Below are 18,657 nucleotides of genomic sequence, written 5' to 3' on the forward strand. Positions count from 1 at the left end.
TCGCAAATTCTGTACCCATTAAACAATAACTCCCCTTTCCGCACTCCCCCTAACACTTGGACCTTTATGCTACTTTCTGTCTCTATTAATTTGCCTAGTCTAGGTACCACATGAGTGGGATCATGTAATATTTGTTCTTTCGTGTCTGGCTTATTTCACTTAGAATGATGTCTTTGAAAAGGAAGTTCTTATGCATGCTTCCCTTCTCTTTATCACCCTGATCTCAAAAAATTAAAGCTCTTTTTGAAACTATTGGTGGAACCTTGAGTAAGAACGGAGCTGTCAGTCTATGAGCCCTGGGCAATAATGGAGATGTCAGTCTATGAAGATGAAGGGTAGAAGCAAAGCAAGTCTGTAAAGAGCAGACTCCCCTGGAGTTCCAAGTTCACATATCTTGAGTACTGGGAGAGCCCCAGTTGAGAGTGAAGACAAGGCAAGGGAATTTCATCAGCCAGTCCACGGAGATACCAAGCAATTGAAATAGGAAAACGACAGCTTGTCTCTCTCTTCCAGATGCTGGGGTTTCTCTGTACTGGAGGGTGAATCCCCTGAGCTCTGGTCTGCTTGGAAAGGCGACAAGAAGGTAAGGTCAAAATAGAGTAGTTAAAATGCCCAAGTGGGACTTCCCTGGTGGCGCAGTGGTTAAGAATCCGCCTGCCAGTGCAGGGGACATGGGTTTGATCCCTGGTCCAGGAAGATCCCACATGCTGCGGAGCAACTAAGCCCGTGCACCACAACTACTGACCCTGCGCTCTAGAGCCCAGGAGCCACAACTACTGAGCCCGCGTGCCACAACTACTGAATCCCGTGCGCCTAGAACCCGTGCTCCGCAGCAAGAGAAGCCACCGCAGTGAGAAGCCTGCGCACCGCAACAAGCAGTAGCCCCCACTTGCCGCAACTAGAGAAAGCCCGCGTGCAACAACCAAGACCCATCGCAGCCAAAACTAAACTAATTAATTAATTTAATTTAATTAAAAAAAAAACATAAAATGCCTCCTAGCTTCTACATTCTTCCTCTCCTAACTCACTCCCATCTTTTAAAAATGTATGGAGTAGGAGATGAAAGGGGAAAGTTTGAAGTAGAAGGAAGTAGTATGTGGGAAGGAAATGAGAAAGAAGACATAGGAAATCGAGCCTCTTGACTGCGTGGCATCTTCTGTCCTGCTCCATCAAGAGAGGGTGGGAGGACACCCCTGGCACGTGTGTGGAGGGGAGCACATTGCTTGGAAAAAATGAGATTTAGGCCAAATGGCCACTTATTTGCTGTGGGACCTCATCTTTCTAATGAATAAACTAACCCTAGTTTACCTGCTTCTTTTTGTCATAGGGAGATGTATTAATTCACTACAGCTGCTGTAACAAAATACTACAAACCGGGTGGGCTTAAACAATAGACATTTATTGTCTCACAGCTCTGGAGGCAGAAGTCTGACATCAAAGTGTCAGCAGGGCCATGCTCCCTCTGGAGGCTCTAGGGAAGGATCTGTTCCAGGTCTTTCTCCTAGCTTCTGGTAGTTCATTGGCTTATGGCTCCAATGTTCACATGACGTTCTTCCTCTGTGTGTGTGTGTGTGTGTGTGTGTGTGTGTGTGTGTGTGTGTGTCTGTGTGTCTGTGTGTGTGTGTGTGTGTGTGTGTGTGTGTTTTCAAAAAAGGCATTCTTTTCATGAGGACACTAGTCATTGAATTAGGGGCCCACCTTACTCTAGTATGACCTCTGATTTTAATTGATTACATCTACAATGACCCCATCTCCAAATATAGTCACATTATAAGGTACTGGGGGTGAGAACTTCATCATATGAATTTTTCAGGGACACAATTCAACCCATAACAGGAATGATCCCATTGTTTTAATTAGCACCTTTCCTATGGTAACCTCTCAGCACTGAGATTTGGAGAGAGAGAATCATGCCCCTCCAAGACATATCCCAAGAAGGGAGCATCTTCTGCTCTATCCTGTCCTGTCTGGTCCCAAAACTGAGTTCTTACCCTTGGTAGGGACTGCAGAGCAAATGCCCAGCAAGACAATAATCCTCCTGGCTCTCACCAAGGTGCCATTTCTCCTCATACTCTCACCGCAAGTTCTTGTTTGTGGACCACTCCTAAGGACCACCATCACTGTGTGCTGATTGTCATGTTCTTGTCAATGTTTTTAGATTTCCTTTTAGGTTTATCCTGTCTCTCCCTGGAAATTCTAGGCCCTAAGGTAAGGAGCTGATCAGGAGCTGTCCACGGTCCATTGATAAACAAGCCCTGAAGTTATCTGGCTGCTTCCTGCAAACAACTTGACCATCCTATGACATCCAGAATATGTGAGCTGGGTGGAGAAGGAGGTGAGGGCCAACTACTGGGCCTAGCCTGCCAATAAGGCCTCCACTGGGCAGCCAGAGGGCAGTGTTTGGCTACCTAGAACCTGGGAGGGAGGAATCCCTATGAGGGGGCAAAGGCCCTGGAAATGGGGGTGGGGCTGGGACCAGCAGGGACTATTAAAGCAAATCCCCTCTTTAATGATCATTTTCAGGACTTCCAAACCTTCTCAGATATATTCAGCTCTGTCTTAACCCTAGGAGCTTAGAGGAGACTCCCTCTAATAGCTACTTTGTAGGAACAGAAATTTTCTTGGGAGACAAAGGACAGTCGAGTTGGATAAAAGAGAAAAAAATTACCCAAGGTGCTAGATAACAGTTTCTGTAGGAGGAACACAGAAAAGTGTCACAGTGGCTTGAAACAATGACTCATCTAGCCCAGCATTTTGTTTCTAGGACTGAAAAAACAAGAATCATTTGATGGGGAAAATAAAAGCTGGGTGGGCAGAAGACCTTGTGAGATAAGGAAAAAATGGGTAGATAAGGTGAATGTTATTAAATGTTACTGAAAGGATGTCTTTGACAACGACCTCAGCCTTTGTATGAGGTGGGACGGCCTCTAAAGAGGCTTCCCAAACCATGCCTCACGGATAGATGGACAGAAGGACCAAGAGCTTGAACTTAGGAGTCACACAGACCTGGGTTGGAATCCTGTCCCCCTGAGTCTCCGTTTTATTTCCTTTACAGTGGAAACAACGTTTCTCCCATGGGGGATTATTATAGCAATTTCATGAGATCATATGATAGTATATACAAAATATCTAGTACCATGCCTGGCCCGTTGTAGAGATTGAGCAAAAGGTAGTGTTTATAATTTACTTAAGCACCAATAGAAGGCAAAATGGGGCTTCTTAGTTACCCAAATGATGAACACATGGCTATGCAGGCATACTGAAGCGATGTGCAATAAAACCAGGCTGAGGAAAAAAATAATAATATTAATAAATAAATAAAGACAGACTAAGCAAAAACTCAAATGAGAAAGAGACTTCGGCTGCTTTTCTGGGCTGTTGGTTTATGATCACATGGGGCGCACGCCTATTCATTCTTTCTCACCCAGATGAATTCTGGCCTGGAGGCTAGAAAGGTATAACTGTCAATCGTGCTGTCACCTAAGAGAAGCAATGTGCTGTCTTTCCAGGGTGCACTCTGTGTATGTTGGGCAATAGACAGGGCTGGTGGGACCCAGTCCTGCAGAGCAGCTGCATCACTATCACCTGAATAAGTGATTAGAGCTGAACTTCTTGGCTCTCCCCTAGCGTTATACAACCAGTACCCACTGTGGGGTACGTACGAACCCTCAGAAATGCCCTCCCTAAGGAGGCTAGGGGTGCCAGGGCCTCTGTGAGGCTGCCTTGTTGGGGAAAACTTCATGAGTACCACCTACTTCCTAACCAGTTTACAACCCTTTTCTGTAAGCATTTACTATGCTCCCACCATGTTCTGACTCCTTTTTGCTCCTTTGCATTTCCTGGCCCTAAAGTGTTTTTATACTGATATGAGACGGAGGTTGAAAGTCTTAAGGAAAATAATGCATGGGGTGGAATTTTTGTATTAAGGGTGGGTTGGGTTTTTTTTTGTTTGTTTGTTTTGTTTTTTCATTGCTTAGTGATTTATTCTCTCTCTCTCTCTCTCTCTCTCTCTCTCTCTCTCTCTCTTTTTTGGCCGTGCCCCATGGCTTGTGGGATCTTAGTTCCCCAACCAGGGATTGAACCCAGGCCACTGCAGTGAAAGTGTCGAGTCCTTATCACTGGACTGCCAGGGAATTCCTGATTTATCCTCTTAAGTTTCCATCAGCAGGTGGAATGGAAGACCCCTCCCACCCTGGCACCTTGGGTAACCAAGGCATTATCCTCCTTCACTGCCTGCTCTGCCTGGAGGGCCCGCACATCAGTGCCTTCTTTCCCAAGGTACTCCAGAGTTGATGGGGTACCTTCAAGGCCTCACTCATCCCTCAGCCAATCGCAAGGGTCTGCACACCCGTCTCCACAATTTCCTTCACATCGGCAGGCTGCACACCAGGAGAATACTCAGTTCTGTCTCTCTCCGATTTCCAGCCCAACTTCCCCCTGGCTGCACTTTGCAGCCCTTATAGATTTTAGTAGAGTCTTGTATTTTCATTTGCCCCCATGAGAGGGAAGCAATTTCAAAGGAAGATATAAGGAACTTAACTGAACTCCAACGCCCTCTGTCCACGGAGCTGCGATCCCAAATGGCTCCGTGCTTTATCTCTCACCTTGGTGTGTTCAGGGCCTCTTGGCTAGGCCAAGGGTGTTTAATTATAATGGGTTTATTTTTAGTTTTGGGGAAGAGACAAATTCATTTAGGAATGTGGATGAGTCAGAAGCAAGAAGGAAGGTGGGTGGGACAAAGAGAATAAACAAGGAGAAGGGAAATGAATGCTTAGTGGAATCTGTATAGCAGTAAACATTAGGGTAACTGGACAGACCTTCCCATTTGTCTGTCATGGCTAGGAAGAACTTGGTCTCACATCTTAGAGAAGAGCAGGTTGGAAATCTAACTGCCTTGCAATTCCATGGGTAGTAACTCCCAGGAAGAGAAGCCATCCTAATCCTTCCAGGGGAATTCAAACACCAAGCTCGAAAGGTCTAAAGTCACAGTTAAAATGCGCTGACATCCTCACGTTTGCCCCTAAATCTGGGAATCCAGAGTTCAGGAGAGACGTTCCTCTTAATGACCTGGTCCTGGCCACAGGGGCCAGATGGGAGTGGGGACACTATGCTTGTTTGGCAGCACAGTGAGAAAGGGGGAGAACCATGGCTTCAAGCACTTGGTTTGGAGGTGAGGTGTGTGATGGGGAGCACAGAGCGAGTGGGGTACTCCTCTGTAGAGCTTGGTCCCAAATGAGTTGGTGGGATTAGACTGCTTGAAGAATAAAGTGTTTTACTCTTCTAGGGCCTCAGGATTTTGACTTTATCATTTGGTTTGCAATGAAGACTTTATAAGTTCTGGGAGCAGGAGAATGTTCCAGGGTTAGATCCTCTCATTTTGGATCAGGATAACATTGAAATGGCTACAATCCCAAAAGATGACTTGAGGGCAGACAAACGAAATGATGTCACAGTACCTCCAGGAATTGTTGCTATTAATGTGAAAGGCAAAATAATAAAGCTCCTAGAAGATAATAGAGGAGAATACCTTTATAACCAAATACCAGTTATACATATTTAAAAATGCTTAGCCTCATTAGAAATCAGGGAAATGCAAATTAAGGCCATAATGAGAATACTACTGCCCCTCTACCAAAATGTTTGGAATTAAAAAAGACTGATAAGGACCTCCCTCGTGGCGCAGTGGTTAAGAATCTGCCTGACAATGCAGGGGACACGGGTTCGAGCCCTGGTTCGGGAAGATCCCACATGCTGCAGAGCAACTAAGCCAGTGTGCCACAGCTACTGAGCCTGTGCTCTAGAGCCCACGAGCCACAACTACTGAGCCCATGCGCCACAACTACTGAAGCCCGCGTGCCTAGAGCCTGTGCTCCGCAACAAGAGAAGCCACTGCCATGAGAAACCCACACACAGCAATGAAGAGGAGCCCCCGCTCCCCCACTTGCTGCAACTAGAGAAAGCTCCCACGCAGCAACTTAGATCCAACGCAGCCAAATAAATGAATGATAAATTTAAAAAAAAAGACTGATAATATCAAATGCTGGTGAGGATATGGAATAATTAGAACTCTCGTGTACTGCTGGAGACAGTCTGAATTGGCACACCCACTTTGAAAAAAGTTTGGCATTATCTACCAAAGTTAAAGATATTCATAACCTATGACCCCCATATATTCCCCAAAGAAACGCATGTTCGTGGTTTTATGCGCTAAGTTTGAAACGCATAATATATATATATTTTATAGCAATAGTGCCAGGAACAGGATTGTATCCAGTTTTTAGCTACTATAAATAAACATTCGTGAACATGCGTTTCTTATTTTGTTATGCTTGTGGATTCTGTGGGTCAGAAGTTCAGAAAGGGCCTGGAGGGGATTGCTTGCCTCAGCTCTGCAATGTCTGTGACTTCTGTGGGGAGACTCAAAGGCTGTGGCTCAGTGGTGAGGGGCTGAAATCATCTAAAGCCTTCTTCCTCATACAGCTGTACCACCAGAGAATCCCCAAAATAGCACAGAAGACGCAAATATATGCATGCTTCTGGATTTTTTTTTTTTTAGCTGCGCCACATGGCTTGCAGGATCTCAGTTTCCCGACCAGGGATTGAACCCCGGCTACGGTAGTGAAAGCCCAGAATCTTAACCACTAGGCCACCAGGGAACAGAATATGTGCATATATTTTGGCTGCGGGCTTGTGGGATCTCAGTTCCCCGACCAGGGATTGAACCCAGGCCACGGCAGTGAGAGCCCAGATTCCTAACCACTAGGCAACCACTGGCTGTTGATGCCAGCTGTTGGCCAGGAACTCAGCTGGAGCAGTTGGCCAGCACACCTGAATGCAGCCTCTCCATGGGGTAGCTTGGACTTTCACCCAGCTTGGTGGCAAGTGCAAGCATCCCCAAAGAACAAGGTGGAAGTGCAAGGCATACTTTATGAAGTGACTTAGAAGTCACCTCTGCGGCACTCTGTTGGTTAAGGCAGAGCAAAGGCCTTCAAGGGGAGGGGACATAGACGCCACCTTTTAATGCGAGGAATGTTGAGATCACTTTATAAAAACAGCATGTGTGTTGAGAGATATTTCTGTGGCCATCTTTGGAAAACACAATCTGCCACAAGCCAACTATCCATCAACAGGAGAATGGACAAACCTAGCGTGGTATAGTCATTATTATGGAATACTATACAGCAATGAAGATGACAAACAACAGCTATATGTAATAATGTGGATGAATTTCACGAACATAATGCTGAGCAAAAGAAACCACATGAAGGAATACATATTGTTTAATTTCAGTTATAAATTTTAAAAAACACAAGCAAAATTATAGTGTTTTAAGATACAGGCTTAGGAAGAGCAGCAATTAAAAGGGCAGTTTCTGGGAATGCTGGCCATTCATCTTCTTGACTTAGGTGGTAATTACATTAGTGTTCACTTTGTGATAAATCATTAAGGTGTACATTTTTGTTTGGAGCACTTTCTTGTGTCTTATATTTCACAAGAAAAAGGGTAAGAAATTAATCTTCTGGCACTGAAAACTAAGTTTATTTGAAAAAGAATTCACTCTGAACTTTAGAAATGATACCCAGCAAACCAACAGAACATTAAACTCTGTCTCCATCTCTAAAAATTCTGTTGGGTTCTTTTTAAGTTATACATATCTTCTTACCTTGTTAAAATCAACATGCAAAACTATTTCGTGTCATGGTTTTTACATTGCACTATAAAGATATGTCATTTTTTAAAGCTACCTAGTATTTCATTGTTTACATATCATAAATTTTCTTAGCTTTTTTCATATCTTTGGGGCTATGTGTAACTTCAAATTCTCTAGATCATCATTATCACTCACCTTATTAAGAACTCCCTAGATCCTAGGCACTGTAAATAGAACTTTTCATTCATCACCTCACAGCAACCTAATGAGACAGGCACGACTTTTATTCCCATTTTTACTGCCGAGGAAACTGAGAATTAGGTTATGTAACTTGTAAGTTTCACAAAGTATATGTTCCACAAACAATTCATACCTTGGCAAACACATTATAGAGCACTTCCTCTCAACCCCTTTGACTTAATACTTGCTTTGGACTCCTCCCACTCTGCCCCAGGTGGACATTTTTTCCCTTGAGATTTCTGAAAGTGGAATTGCCAGGTCAAAAGTCGGAAACAATTTTAGAATATTCCAGATTGTTCTCTATACACCCTGAACCAAAGTACACCGATATCAGGAGGGTTTAATAAAGGGTCAGGATCATGTCAAGTTTATGGATTCCAATTTTAGAGTCTCTCTGTATGACTATGGTATGGGCTAGGGAATACCTAAATATTATTCTCTATACTTGACCTATTTAGAATATCTTAGAGGGTCTTGTTTTCCCTTTCTTAACTGTTTTGGTTGACTATCTGTACCTGGGAGGAAATAATTAGGTATTTCCCCTTAGCGGTTTTTTTTTTTTTTTTTGGCTGCCCTGCGTGGCTTGAAGGATCTTAGTTCCCCGACCAGGGATTGAACCCAGGCCCTCGGCAGTGACAGTGCCGAGCCCTAACCACTGGACCACAGAAAATTCCCAAGAAATATGTATTGTGACCCCCTTTTTTAGAGCAGATTTTTTTCTTTATAATGATTCCTCTTTTCTACCACAGAACCTTTCACTGGGTTACTATCCAATAGTATTCCTTTAAGTTTTCTGTGACCTTTTAATAAGAAAAAGCCACATTTCTTCATCTCACAAAACTCTACTGCAAACATTGCCATCATATTACTCATTGCTCTTTAGATAAACAGTCATGTAATGACAACCTTCTAGAATTCAATGTCAAGGGAAAAGTTTGTTTTTTCCCATAAAATAATATACTTCCTTTGATCACACAGTGATAATTATATAACCTAATGTGTCTTTTTTATTTTTGCCTTGGTTGCAAGTACCTCTAATCTAAATTTAAAGTTCAGCCATCATAATGATCCCATCCTGAGTTTCTGATATTAAAATGTAAGCTTCCCCCAAAATAAATTAGTTAATTTAAAAAATAAAATGTAAGCTTCCAGGAGGCAGAGATGTTGTCCATCTTTTTCCTGTTGCAGGCACAGAACTCCAGGCAGAGGGAAATAGCTCAAAAGCTTTATACATATTGGGAAGGAGACTCTTTTTTTTTGTTTTTTGGCCATGCCACCCTGTTTGTGGGATCTCAGTTCCCCAACCAGGGATTGAACCTGGGCCACGGCAGTGAAAGCACTGAATCCTAACCACTAGAGCATGAGGGAACTCCAGAGACTTTATGTATATATGGAATATAAAAAAAAAAAAAGTGGTTCTAATGAATCTAGGGGCAGGACAGGAATAAAGACACAGACGTAGAGAATGGACTTGAGGACACGGGGAGGGGGAAAAGTAAGCTGGGACGAAGTGAGAGAGTGGCATGGACATATATACACTACCAAATGCAAAATAGGTAGCTAGTGGGAAGCAGCTGCATAGCAGAGGGAGATCAGCTCTGTGCTCTGTGACCACCTAGTGGGGTGGGATAGGGAGGGTGAGAGGGAGACGCAAGAGGGAGGAGATATGGGGATATATGTATATGTATAGCTGATTCACTTTGTTATACAGCAGAAACTAACACATCATTGTAAAGCAATTATACTCCAATAAAGATGTTAAAAAAATAAAAATAAAAACCAACATAGGGCTTCCCTGGTGGCACAGTGGTTAAGAATCTGCCTGCCAATGCAAGGGACATGGGTTTGAGCCCTGGCCAGGGAAGATCCCACACACTGCAGAGCAACTAAGCCCATGCGCCACAACTACTGAGCCTGAGCTCTAGAGCCCGCGAGCCACAACTACTGAGCCCACGTGCCACAACTGCATGCCTAGAGCCCGTGCTCCACAACAAGAGAAGCCACGACAATGAGAAGCCTGTGCACCAGAACGAAGAGTAGCCCCTGCTCACCGCAACTAGAGAAAGCCCGCATGAAGCAACGAAGACCCAACGCAGCCAAAAATAAATAAATAAATTAATTAATTAAAAAAATACCAACATAGAAGATTCTGGTATCAGATATGACAGCAAGATTTAAGTTTGATCACCTGGCGATTAAATACATCAGTCACTAGCCTCAGATGGCTACTTAAACTTAATTTAAATTAATTTAAATTAAATAACATTAAAAATTCAGTTCCTCAGTTGCACTAGCCACATTTCAAGTACTCATTGACCACATGTGGCTATTGCCTACTATGTTGGACAGAGCATATATAGAATGTTTTCATTGCTGCAGAAAGTTGTTTTGGACAGGGTTGATCTAGACAACTTGGGTTTATGATGCTTTTCTTTTATTATTTTTAAAAATATTATTTATTTATTTATTTACTTTGGCTGTGCCGGGTCTTAGTTGCGGCACGTGGGATCTTCGTTGTGGCATGCATGCCAGATCTAGTTCCCCGACCAGGGATTGAACCCAGGCCCCCTGCATTGGGAGGACAGAGTCTTACCAACTGGACTACCAGGGAAGTCCCATATGAGACTTTTCTTTTAGATAAGCATAGTACAGTAAAACGTTGTATTAACTCAGACTCTCATAGCAAGATACCAGACAGGATGACTCGAGAAACAGAAACCTATTTTCTCACAGTTCTAGAGGCTAGAAGTCCAAGATCAAGGTGCCAGGGTTGATTTCTGGCGAGACCTCACAACCACCGTCTTGCTGTGTCTTCACATGGCGTTTCCTCTGTACACCTGCAGGCGGGGAGGGCGTGGGGAGGGAGAGACGGAGAGAGAGCTGGTTCCTCTTCCTATTCTTATAAGGGCACCAATCCTATTGGATTAGGAAACCACTCTTTTAACCTTAATTACCTCCATAAAGGCCCTATCTCCAAATACAGTCACATTGGGGCTTTGGGCTTCAACTTATGAATTCTGGGGAACACAGTTCAGTCTGTAACAAAGTTTAGAAAGAAGGAGAAGGAAGAAGAGGAGGTGAAGGAGGAGGAAGAGGAAGTCAGAGCCGGAAGGCGAGGGCCTCCTGCGCTATGCTAAGCAGTTGAAACTGTCTGAAGCAGAAGGGGAGCCACTATAATGGTAAGGAGGGAGTCTGTGTGATTGAAATGTGCATCTCAGAAAGAACAGCAAATTGACAGTAAGGAGGGTGGGTTGAAGTTGGAGAGGGGCTTGGAAGAATGGAAGCAGGGGGCTTCCCTGGTGGCGCAGTGGTTGAGAGTCCGTCTGCCCATGCAGGGGACACGGGTTCGTGCCCCGGTCTGGGAAGATCCCACATGCAGCGGAGCGGCTGGGCCTGTGAGCCATGGCCGCTGAGCCTGTGAGTCCAGAGCCTGTCCTCCGCAATGGGAGAGGTCACAGCAGTGAGAGGCCCGCGTACCGCACAAAAAACAAAACAAAACAAAAAGAATGGAAGCAGGTAGTTAGTCTAGTGCTGAATTTCCTCCCGTTTACTCAAAGGAAGCTCACTGGAGAGTTGAAAACTCTTTCATTGAAGCCTCTGGATTCTACAGGTGCAGATCGAGGTTGAGGGGGCATGTCTGGCCACTCTAGAAGCAGGGTAGTTAAATGGTTGAGAGCAGACTATGGTCAGAAATTTCTGCGTTCACATCTTGACTCCATCCCTTATTACCAATTGACTTACAGTTGGTTGCTCACCTTTTCAAAGCATTAATGTCCTCCATTGTGGAAAGAGACTGATTATTTCATAGCATTGTTCTAAGGATTAAATTATGTAATGTAGGGAAAAGCATTCTGCATAGAGTCTGTTTAGTATTTAGTGCTCAATATACTTTGGCCATTATTACTACTGGGGATATATTTCCTAGATTTACTCTCAAAGGAGTACAGAAAATAGGGTGTTTGTTTGTTTGTTTAAATGAATCTTGTCCATCTCTAGATTGTTTGTGTGTGGGGGGCGGTATGTGTTCATGTTCTCCACACACAGGAGTCACCTCTAAGGTTTTCTAAGTCTCCTTCCACTACTAATGGCAGAGTGAACATGAGTTTTAGAGTCACAAGAACTAGTGTCAAATCCCTTCTCTACTAATCCTCTAGCCGTGTGACCTTCAACAAACATCCTACTTGAATCTATAGTTCCTTACAGGTGAAATGAATATGATAATACTTTTCTGTCATTCATTTATTTTGTTGTATTTTATTTGGCTGTGCCGAACAGCCTGCAGGATCCTAGTTCGCCGACCAGGGATCAAAGTCTGTGCTGTCTGCAGTGGAAGCGTGGAGTCTTAACCATTGGACCACCAGGGAAGTCCCTGTCATTCACTTATTCACAGATATATACTGAGCAGCTCTCTGTGCCAGGCATGGCCTCAGAATTCCACTGTAAGGAAATTAGACACAGTCTGATGACATTTTCAAAGGGAAAGAGACAATGATACTATAATCTCATAAGTGCTCTAACAGACCAAGAGTAGGAGAAAAAACAAAACAATCCTACCCTGAGGAAAGGCATTCTTCCCAATGCCTTCCAGGGGAGACATTCTGACTTCTAAGTGGGGAATTGAAGGATGGGGAAACAGGGGAAGTGAGTCAGGGCAGGGAGGAGGAAAGAGGGATGGAAAGCGTGCTCCAGGCAGACAGAAAAGTAGACACAAAGCCCTGGAGGCCAAGGAGCGTGGTCTTGAATGGCCAAAACCAAGTTCACTTGGCCTGGGCACACTGTGGAAGGGTAGAGCTGTGAGAGAAGAGCTGGTGTAGAGAAATCACGGGAGGGGCTTAGGGCGTAGAAAGACCTGATCAGATCTGCATTTTAGAAATATCACTTAGGCTGCAGTAGGAAGAATGGGTGGGGTGTAGGTAAAGGAAGCTCCCTGATGTCAGGGCGCTCTATTACAAGCCTAGTACAGCGACCCGGGTGAAAATATGTCAGGCTTAAGCAACAGGAGACACTTAATAATAATCACAGCAAATTTAACACATATATCCAGGCAGTGTTCTATGCGTTTAGCATATACTAACGCATACAATCCTCAAGACCAGAACAACCCTAGGAGGTAAGTCCTATTATCATCTTTATTTTACAGAGGAGAAATCCATGGAACAGAGATACCACACAGCCTGCTCAAGGTTATATCCTGTTGGGATGTGAACCCAGGTGGTCTTGTTCCAGGTCGGGCTTATGTGCTACACCGCACTGCTGTACATCTAACAGATTTCCGAGATTGACTAAGAATTAAGGAATGAGGTAGAGAGAGGAGTCACAGACGATCTCCAGATTTCTGGCTTGTAACTGGGTAGCTTTTCATCTCATTATTTGGGCTGAGACACATACTAGGGAAGAGGAGGCTAGGGAGGAAAGATAATGAGCTCCTTGTGAGACATGTTGAATTTGAATTCCCAAGGTAACAGCCATGGGCAGATATCCAGAGTATCATTGTACATATGGGTCTGGAGCGCAAGGGAGTTATTTTAACAGGAGTTATCTATTTGGGAATCATTAGCATGCAGCCATGAGAATGGATTAGACGTCTCGGGAAGAATGTTTTACACTAGAAAAGAAGATACTTTGAGAAGAACCCAGGGGAACATCAATATTAAGGGGTAGGCAAAGGGAGAGTCATTTGCAATGGAGATAGATGGGAGGAATATAAGAAACATGGGAAGGAAAGAGACATTTCAAGGAGTACGATGTCAAATGCTATGGAGAGCTCAGCTAAGTGACTGCCCAATGTGAAAAGTGTCCATTGAATGTAGTCACAAGAAGGTCACTCATGAGTGACCTGGGAGAGAACAGTTTCAGTAAGTTGATAAGAGCAATAGTCAGAGTGCAGGGAGCTGAGGACTGAATGCAGGGTGAGGATGCAGAGGCAACAAACACAAAGAATTTCGCCAAGAGGGTTTGCCTATGAAGGGAGGAGAGCTATCTGGAGAGGGATGTGGAGTAAAGATGAATTTAATTAATTTATTTTTACTATGCAAGACATTTGAGAATATTTAAATATTAATGAGAAGAATCCAGGATAAACTGAGAGGCTATGAAACAGGAGAGGGAATTATCTGAGCTCCCTTGAGAAGGTGGAGGGGGTGGATCCACGACATAGATGGAGAGTTTAGCCTAAGCAGTAGGAAGTTTTTTCTTTGTAACAAGGGAGAAAAGGAGAAGAATGAGAAGGAAGATAAGTTTTTAGCTTTTGTGGTGGGAAATGGAGGGAGTTCTTTTTTTTTTTTTTTTAACATCTTTATTGGAGTATAATTGCTTTACAATGGTGTGTTAGTTTCTGATGTATAACAAAGTGAATCAGCTATACGCATACGTATATCCACATATTCCCTCCCTCTTGCCTCTCCTTCCCACCCTCCCTATCCCACCCCTCTAGGTGGTCACAAAGCACCGAGCTGATGTCCCCATGCGATGCAGCTGCTTCCCTCTAGCTATCTATTTTACATTTGGTGGTGTATATAAGTCCATGCCACTCTCACTTCATCCCAGCCTCCCCGTGCCCTCAAGTCCATTCTCTACGTCTGAGTCTTTATATGGAGGGAGTTCTTGATGGTTTTTATTATCCCTCCGAAGTAGGAGGCTTTGTACTATTGGAGAGTGTGGGGGAGAGTGGAGTCAGGGTTAAGAGGAAAACAGAGAAGGTTTAAAACAGACCCAGGGATTTATTTAAAATTAATTTTTATTGGAGTATGGTTGCTTTCCAATGTTGTGTTAGCCTCCACTGCACAACAAAATGAATCAGCCATACACATACAGATATCCTCTCCCTTTTGGACTTTCCTTCCATTTAGGTTAACACAGTGCATTACGTAGAGCTCCCTTTGTTATAAAGTATGTTCCCATCAGTTGTAAAACAGACCCAGGGATTTTTAGGGCAGGGAAAATACTGTGTGATACTATATTGATGGATATATGTCCATTATACATTTGTCTAAACCCATAGAATGTACAACACCAAGAGTGACCCCTAACGTAAACTATGGACTTTGAGTGATTATGACGTGTCAATATAGGTTCATCAACTGTAACAAACGGACCACGGGATGTTGATAGTGAGGGAGGCTATGTCTGTGCGGGGGCAGGGAATATATGGAGAAATCTCTGTACCCTCCTCTCAGTTTTGCTGTGAAACTAAAACTGCTCTAAAAATATAGTCTTAATTAAACAACGACACACCAGACCCAATGGAGTTGGAGACCAAAGTGATTGAGGAAACAGAAGAAATTCCAGGCAATGTGTGAGGGCCTGTGAATTGTTAGTGTGGCAATCACCTGCATCTTTGAGTGTTTGCTCTAGCTAAGTGGTAGGTTTGGAGAAGGCAGAGAGATCTAGAGTTGCAGTTTTGACAGTTGAGTCCAGTGGAAGACAAATGGGGATTAGAGATAAGGATACTGGAAGGAGAAGGGCAAAAATAATGGAGTCTAAAGGACCAGGAGAAAGTAGAAAAGAGCTGATATAAAGAGGACAGAGAGGTTCAGGGACTTTGAATTCTACTTAAAGAACAGTGTGTGATAGGTAGCCTCTAAGATGATCCCCAGTGATCCTACCTACTGGTATTCATGCCCCTGTGTAATCTCCTCCCTTTGAGTGTGGGCTGCACCAGTAGAATATAGCAAGTGATGGGATGTTACTTTTTTTTTTTTTTTTTGGCTGCGTTGGGTCTTTGTTGCGGCCAGTGGAGATTCAAGCGGGGGCTACTCTTCATATCGGTGCAGGGGCTTGTCACTGCGGTGGCTTCTCTTGTTGCGGAGCACGGGCTCTAGGCGTACGGGCTTCAGTAGTTGTGGCGCGTGGGCTTCAGTAGTTGTGGCTCGTGGGTTCTAGAGAGCTGGCTCAGTAGTTGTGGCGCATGGGCTTAGTTCCTCTGCAACACGTGGGATCTTCCCGAACCAGGGCTAGAACCTGTGTCCCCTGCATTGGCAGGTGGATTCTTAACGACTGCACCACCAGGGAAGTCCTGGGATGTTACTTCTGAGATTAGGTTCAAAAAGACTCGTGCTTGCCCTCTCACTCTCTCAGTCACTTGCTCTGATGCAAACCAGTTACCATGCTGTGTGCCCTACGGGGAGACCCACATAGCAGGGAACTGAGGTCCTGAATCCTGCCAATGACTGCCTGAGCGATCTTAAATGCAGATCCTCCCTTAGTCAGATGGGACCTTCAGATGAGACCAAAGCTCCCATTGATTCCAGGCTTGATTCCAGCCTTGTGAAGGAACTTGAAGCTAAGACCTGCCTAGATTCCTGACAAAAACTGTGAGATAATAAATGCTTATTGCTTTAATACTTAAGTTTTGGGGTAAATTGTTATACAGCAACAGATAACTAATACAAGGTATAAGAAGTAACTTAGTGAGAAGGGAGAAAGGACAGCAATTATGATCAGAGAATGGGGTGTTTGAGTTTACAGTTTCAGCTATGGAGCAGTTGTAATGCTTCATCTGTCCTAAAGAGGGTAGCTGAACGGGTGCAGAGGTCAAGTTCACTAAAGATGAGGTCAACGCCAGGGTATTGGATAAGTCAGGCACATAAAGGTTAAAGTCGCTCAGGATCACTGGGTGGAGAAGAGTGTGCACCAGGTGTCAATTTCAATGAATGACAAAGTGGCATTTGGGGCAGAGAAGACAACAACCCCAGTGAGGAGGAGAGTACTATAATCAGGTGGGATGAGCCACCACAGAGACTTTTTTTTTTTTGAAGAGGATGGCAAATTAATGGTATGGAAGGGGCACTAGGCATCTTGGAAGATGCTCACCCCAAAACTTGCCTTTGGGAAAGGTGAAGCGTGGGAGAATAACCTCTTCTCAAAAGAGCTACAGGGGAAACAGTGTCCTCAGCGTAGGACCAAGTTTCAAGATTAAAATTAAATGGCATGAAAGCAAGATCCTTGGCTCCTCATAGTGGGCACTCGACGAATATTAGTTGCCTCTCAACATTCACGTAAACATTTATATGTCTTTGCTCTGCGCCTCCCTACCCCGCCATCACTTTACTCGAAAGAGAGACTAGGGCTAGGTGAAGGGATGGGGTCGGGCGGCTGGAGGAGGCGTGGCTCTTCACCCTGCGTCAACGGAGTGTTAGCAAGGTTCTCAGCAACTTCACTGGCGCACAAGACATCACCCCGTAAGAGAGATTTAGTCTTTCCACCAAAAAACATTAATCGAGTGCCTAACAAGTGCTAGTCACCGAAGACACAAATGCGAGCGAGATACACTCCCGACTACAGGGAGGGCGCGCGGCCACGTTCTGTGTCAAGGCCAACATTGGTAGGTTTCACGGCGTTCAGACGCTTCCAAGTTCTTCCCACACTTTCAGCTGAGGTAAAATGTCGGAAGTCGGTGTGCACCAGTACTGAGATCCCTCTAGGATTCGGCCTCGTTGGCTCGGGGTCCCAGTCAGCTCTCCCCAACCCTGGTGCGCCCTCCTGGAAAACTGGCTTCCACGTGGGCTCCCCAGGGGCCCGCGGGGCTGGGCGTAATGGGCGGGGCCAAGCCGGAGGGCGAGGCTGACCCCGCCCTTGGGGCTCCCATGGCCCACCGCGCCCCGCGGCCAGATGCTGACGTGTCCTTTCCTTTCCACTACACCTCCCGACACTACCTACTACCGCTGCCCCGGAAGTCCCGCCCCAGACTTAGCCCATCACCGCAAATCAGCTCTTTCAGCGCTTCCTGAAGTTCTCCACAGGTTTGGGGAGCAAGGGGCGGGGTTCCGCGAGCAGGGTGTCTATTGGCTTGGAGTCCGGCGGGCTCTGGGCTCTAATTGGCCGGAGAGCAGTGGCGCTCTGGCACGCTTGCGCGGCGAGTAGAACGTGTAGCGGCGGCGGAGATCGCGTCTCTTTCGCTGGCAGTCCTGCTGCTGCTCCTGTGAGCGTCCGGCGTGTCCGTCCCGTCCATCGCCCACAGCCGGTCGCCCGCCTGCTCCTCTCCGCGGCGGCCTCTCACCAACACCGACACCCACACTGACACCTCCAAGCCGGCCTACCGTCTTACTCGCTGGTTTTCCATTGCTACACATGGCCTCCTCCGCGCAGAGCGGCGGCTCCTCCGGGGGACCCGCGGTCCCCACCGTGCAGCGGGGCATCGTCAAGATGGTGAGAGCGGGGACCGGGACACCGATCCCACAGGCCACCACCGTGCGGGAGTCTGGCGCTGGCTCCTTTCCCTCCCGCCAGCCTGCATGGTCTCCCAGATCCTCTTTTCTCTGCCCCTTTCCTCACTTTTCACCCGTTCTCGGAATCCCCTCCCTAGACGCAAGCCGATACGGACTCCCCTGGGTGCCTTGCCTCCTGGACACCGTGGCATTAGGGGGTCACAGTGATTTCCGTGATCGCGGCACTCAGTCTCCTGGCTGTTTACCAGGACAGATAGATTAGTGATTGGTTAAGGGGGATAATTTGTTGGTATCTGTTCTCTGATCCCCCTGTCCTCTGTCCATTTTGGCATATGCTGAGTAGTTTGCAGTTTTTCAAGATCCTGACGTCCGCTCTTCCATGGAACTCTTGGAGTACTTGGTCTTCTTGAAGCTTTTATATTTTCACCGACGCTCAGTTACTTACGCCAAGTTTTCTCGCGCTCTGGCCCTCATTTCCCGTCCTTTCCCCTCCACCTCTTGTGTCAAGTCTGTAGTCCTGAGAGCTCCTCATATTTGTGCTCCCCCTCTTTTTGACTCTTAAGATGTTAGGCCGGTAGGAATCTTAGCGATCATTATTGT

At 45.5% G+C, this 18,657-nt stretch overlaps 1 protein-coding gene and 1 pseudogene across 2 annotated transcripts in view; one reads left to right on the top strand and one right to left on the bottom strand.

Moving 5' to 3' along the window:
* Positions 1-4,161: 4,161 nt before the first annotated feature.
* On the bottom strand, positions 4,162-17,961 carry LOC101322588 (mth938 domain-containing protein pseudogene; annotated as a pseudogene).
* SND1 (staphylococcal nuclease and tudor domain containing 1) overlaps positions 17,758-18,657 on the top strand; it is a 417,911-nt gene continuing 417,011 nt past the window's right edge. The window contains exon 1 of one of the 2 annotated variants that reach the window (XM_073809898.1): positions 17,758-18,037. In XM_073809898.1, the coding sequence (XP_073665999.1) occupies positions 17,960-18,037 (78 nt within the window). In that variant the 5' untranslated portion in view covers positions 17,758-17,959. The remainder of the gene's footprint in view (positions 18,038-18,657) is intronic. The other variant, XM_033863201.2, reaches the window with a different exon arrangement.

This window comes from Tursiops truncatus, chromosome 9 (assembly GCF_011762595.2).
Source record: "Tursiops truncatus isolate mTurTru1 chromosome 9, mTurTru1.mat.Y, whole genome shotgun sequence".
Classification (NCBI taxonomy): Eukaryota; Metazoa; Chordata; class Mammalia; order Artiodactyla; family Delphinidae; genus Tursiops; species Tursiops truncatus.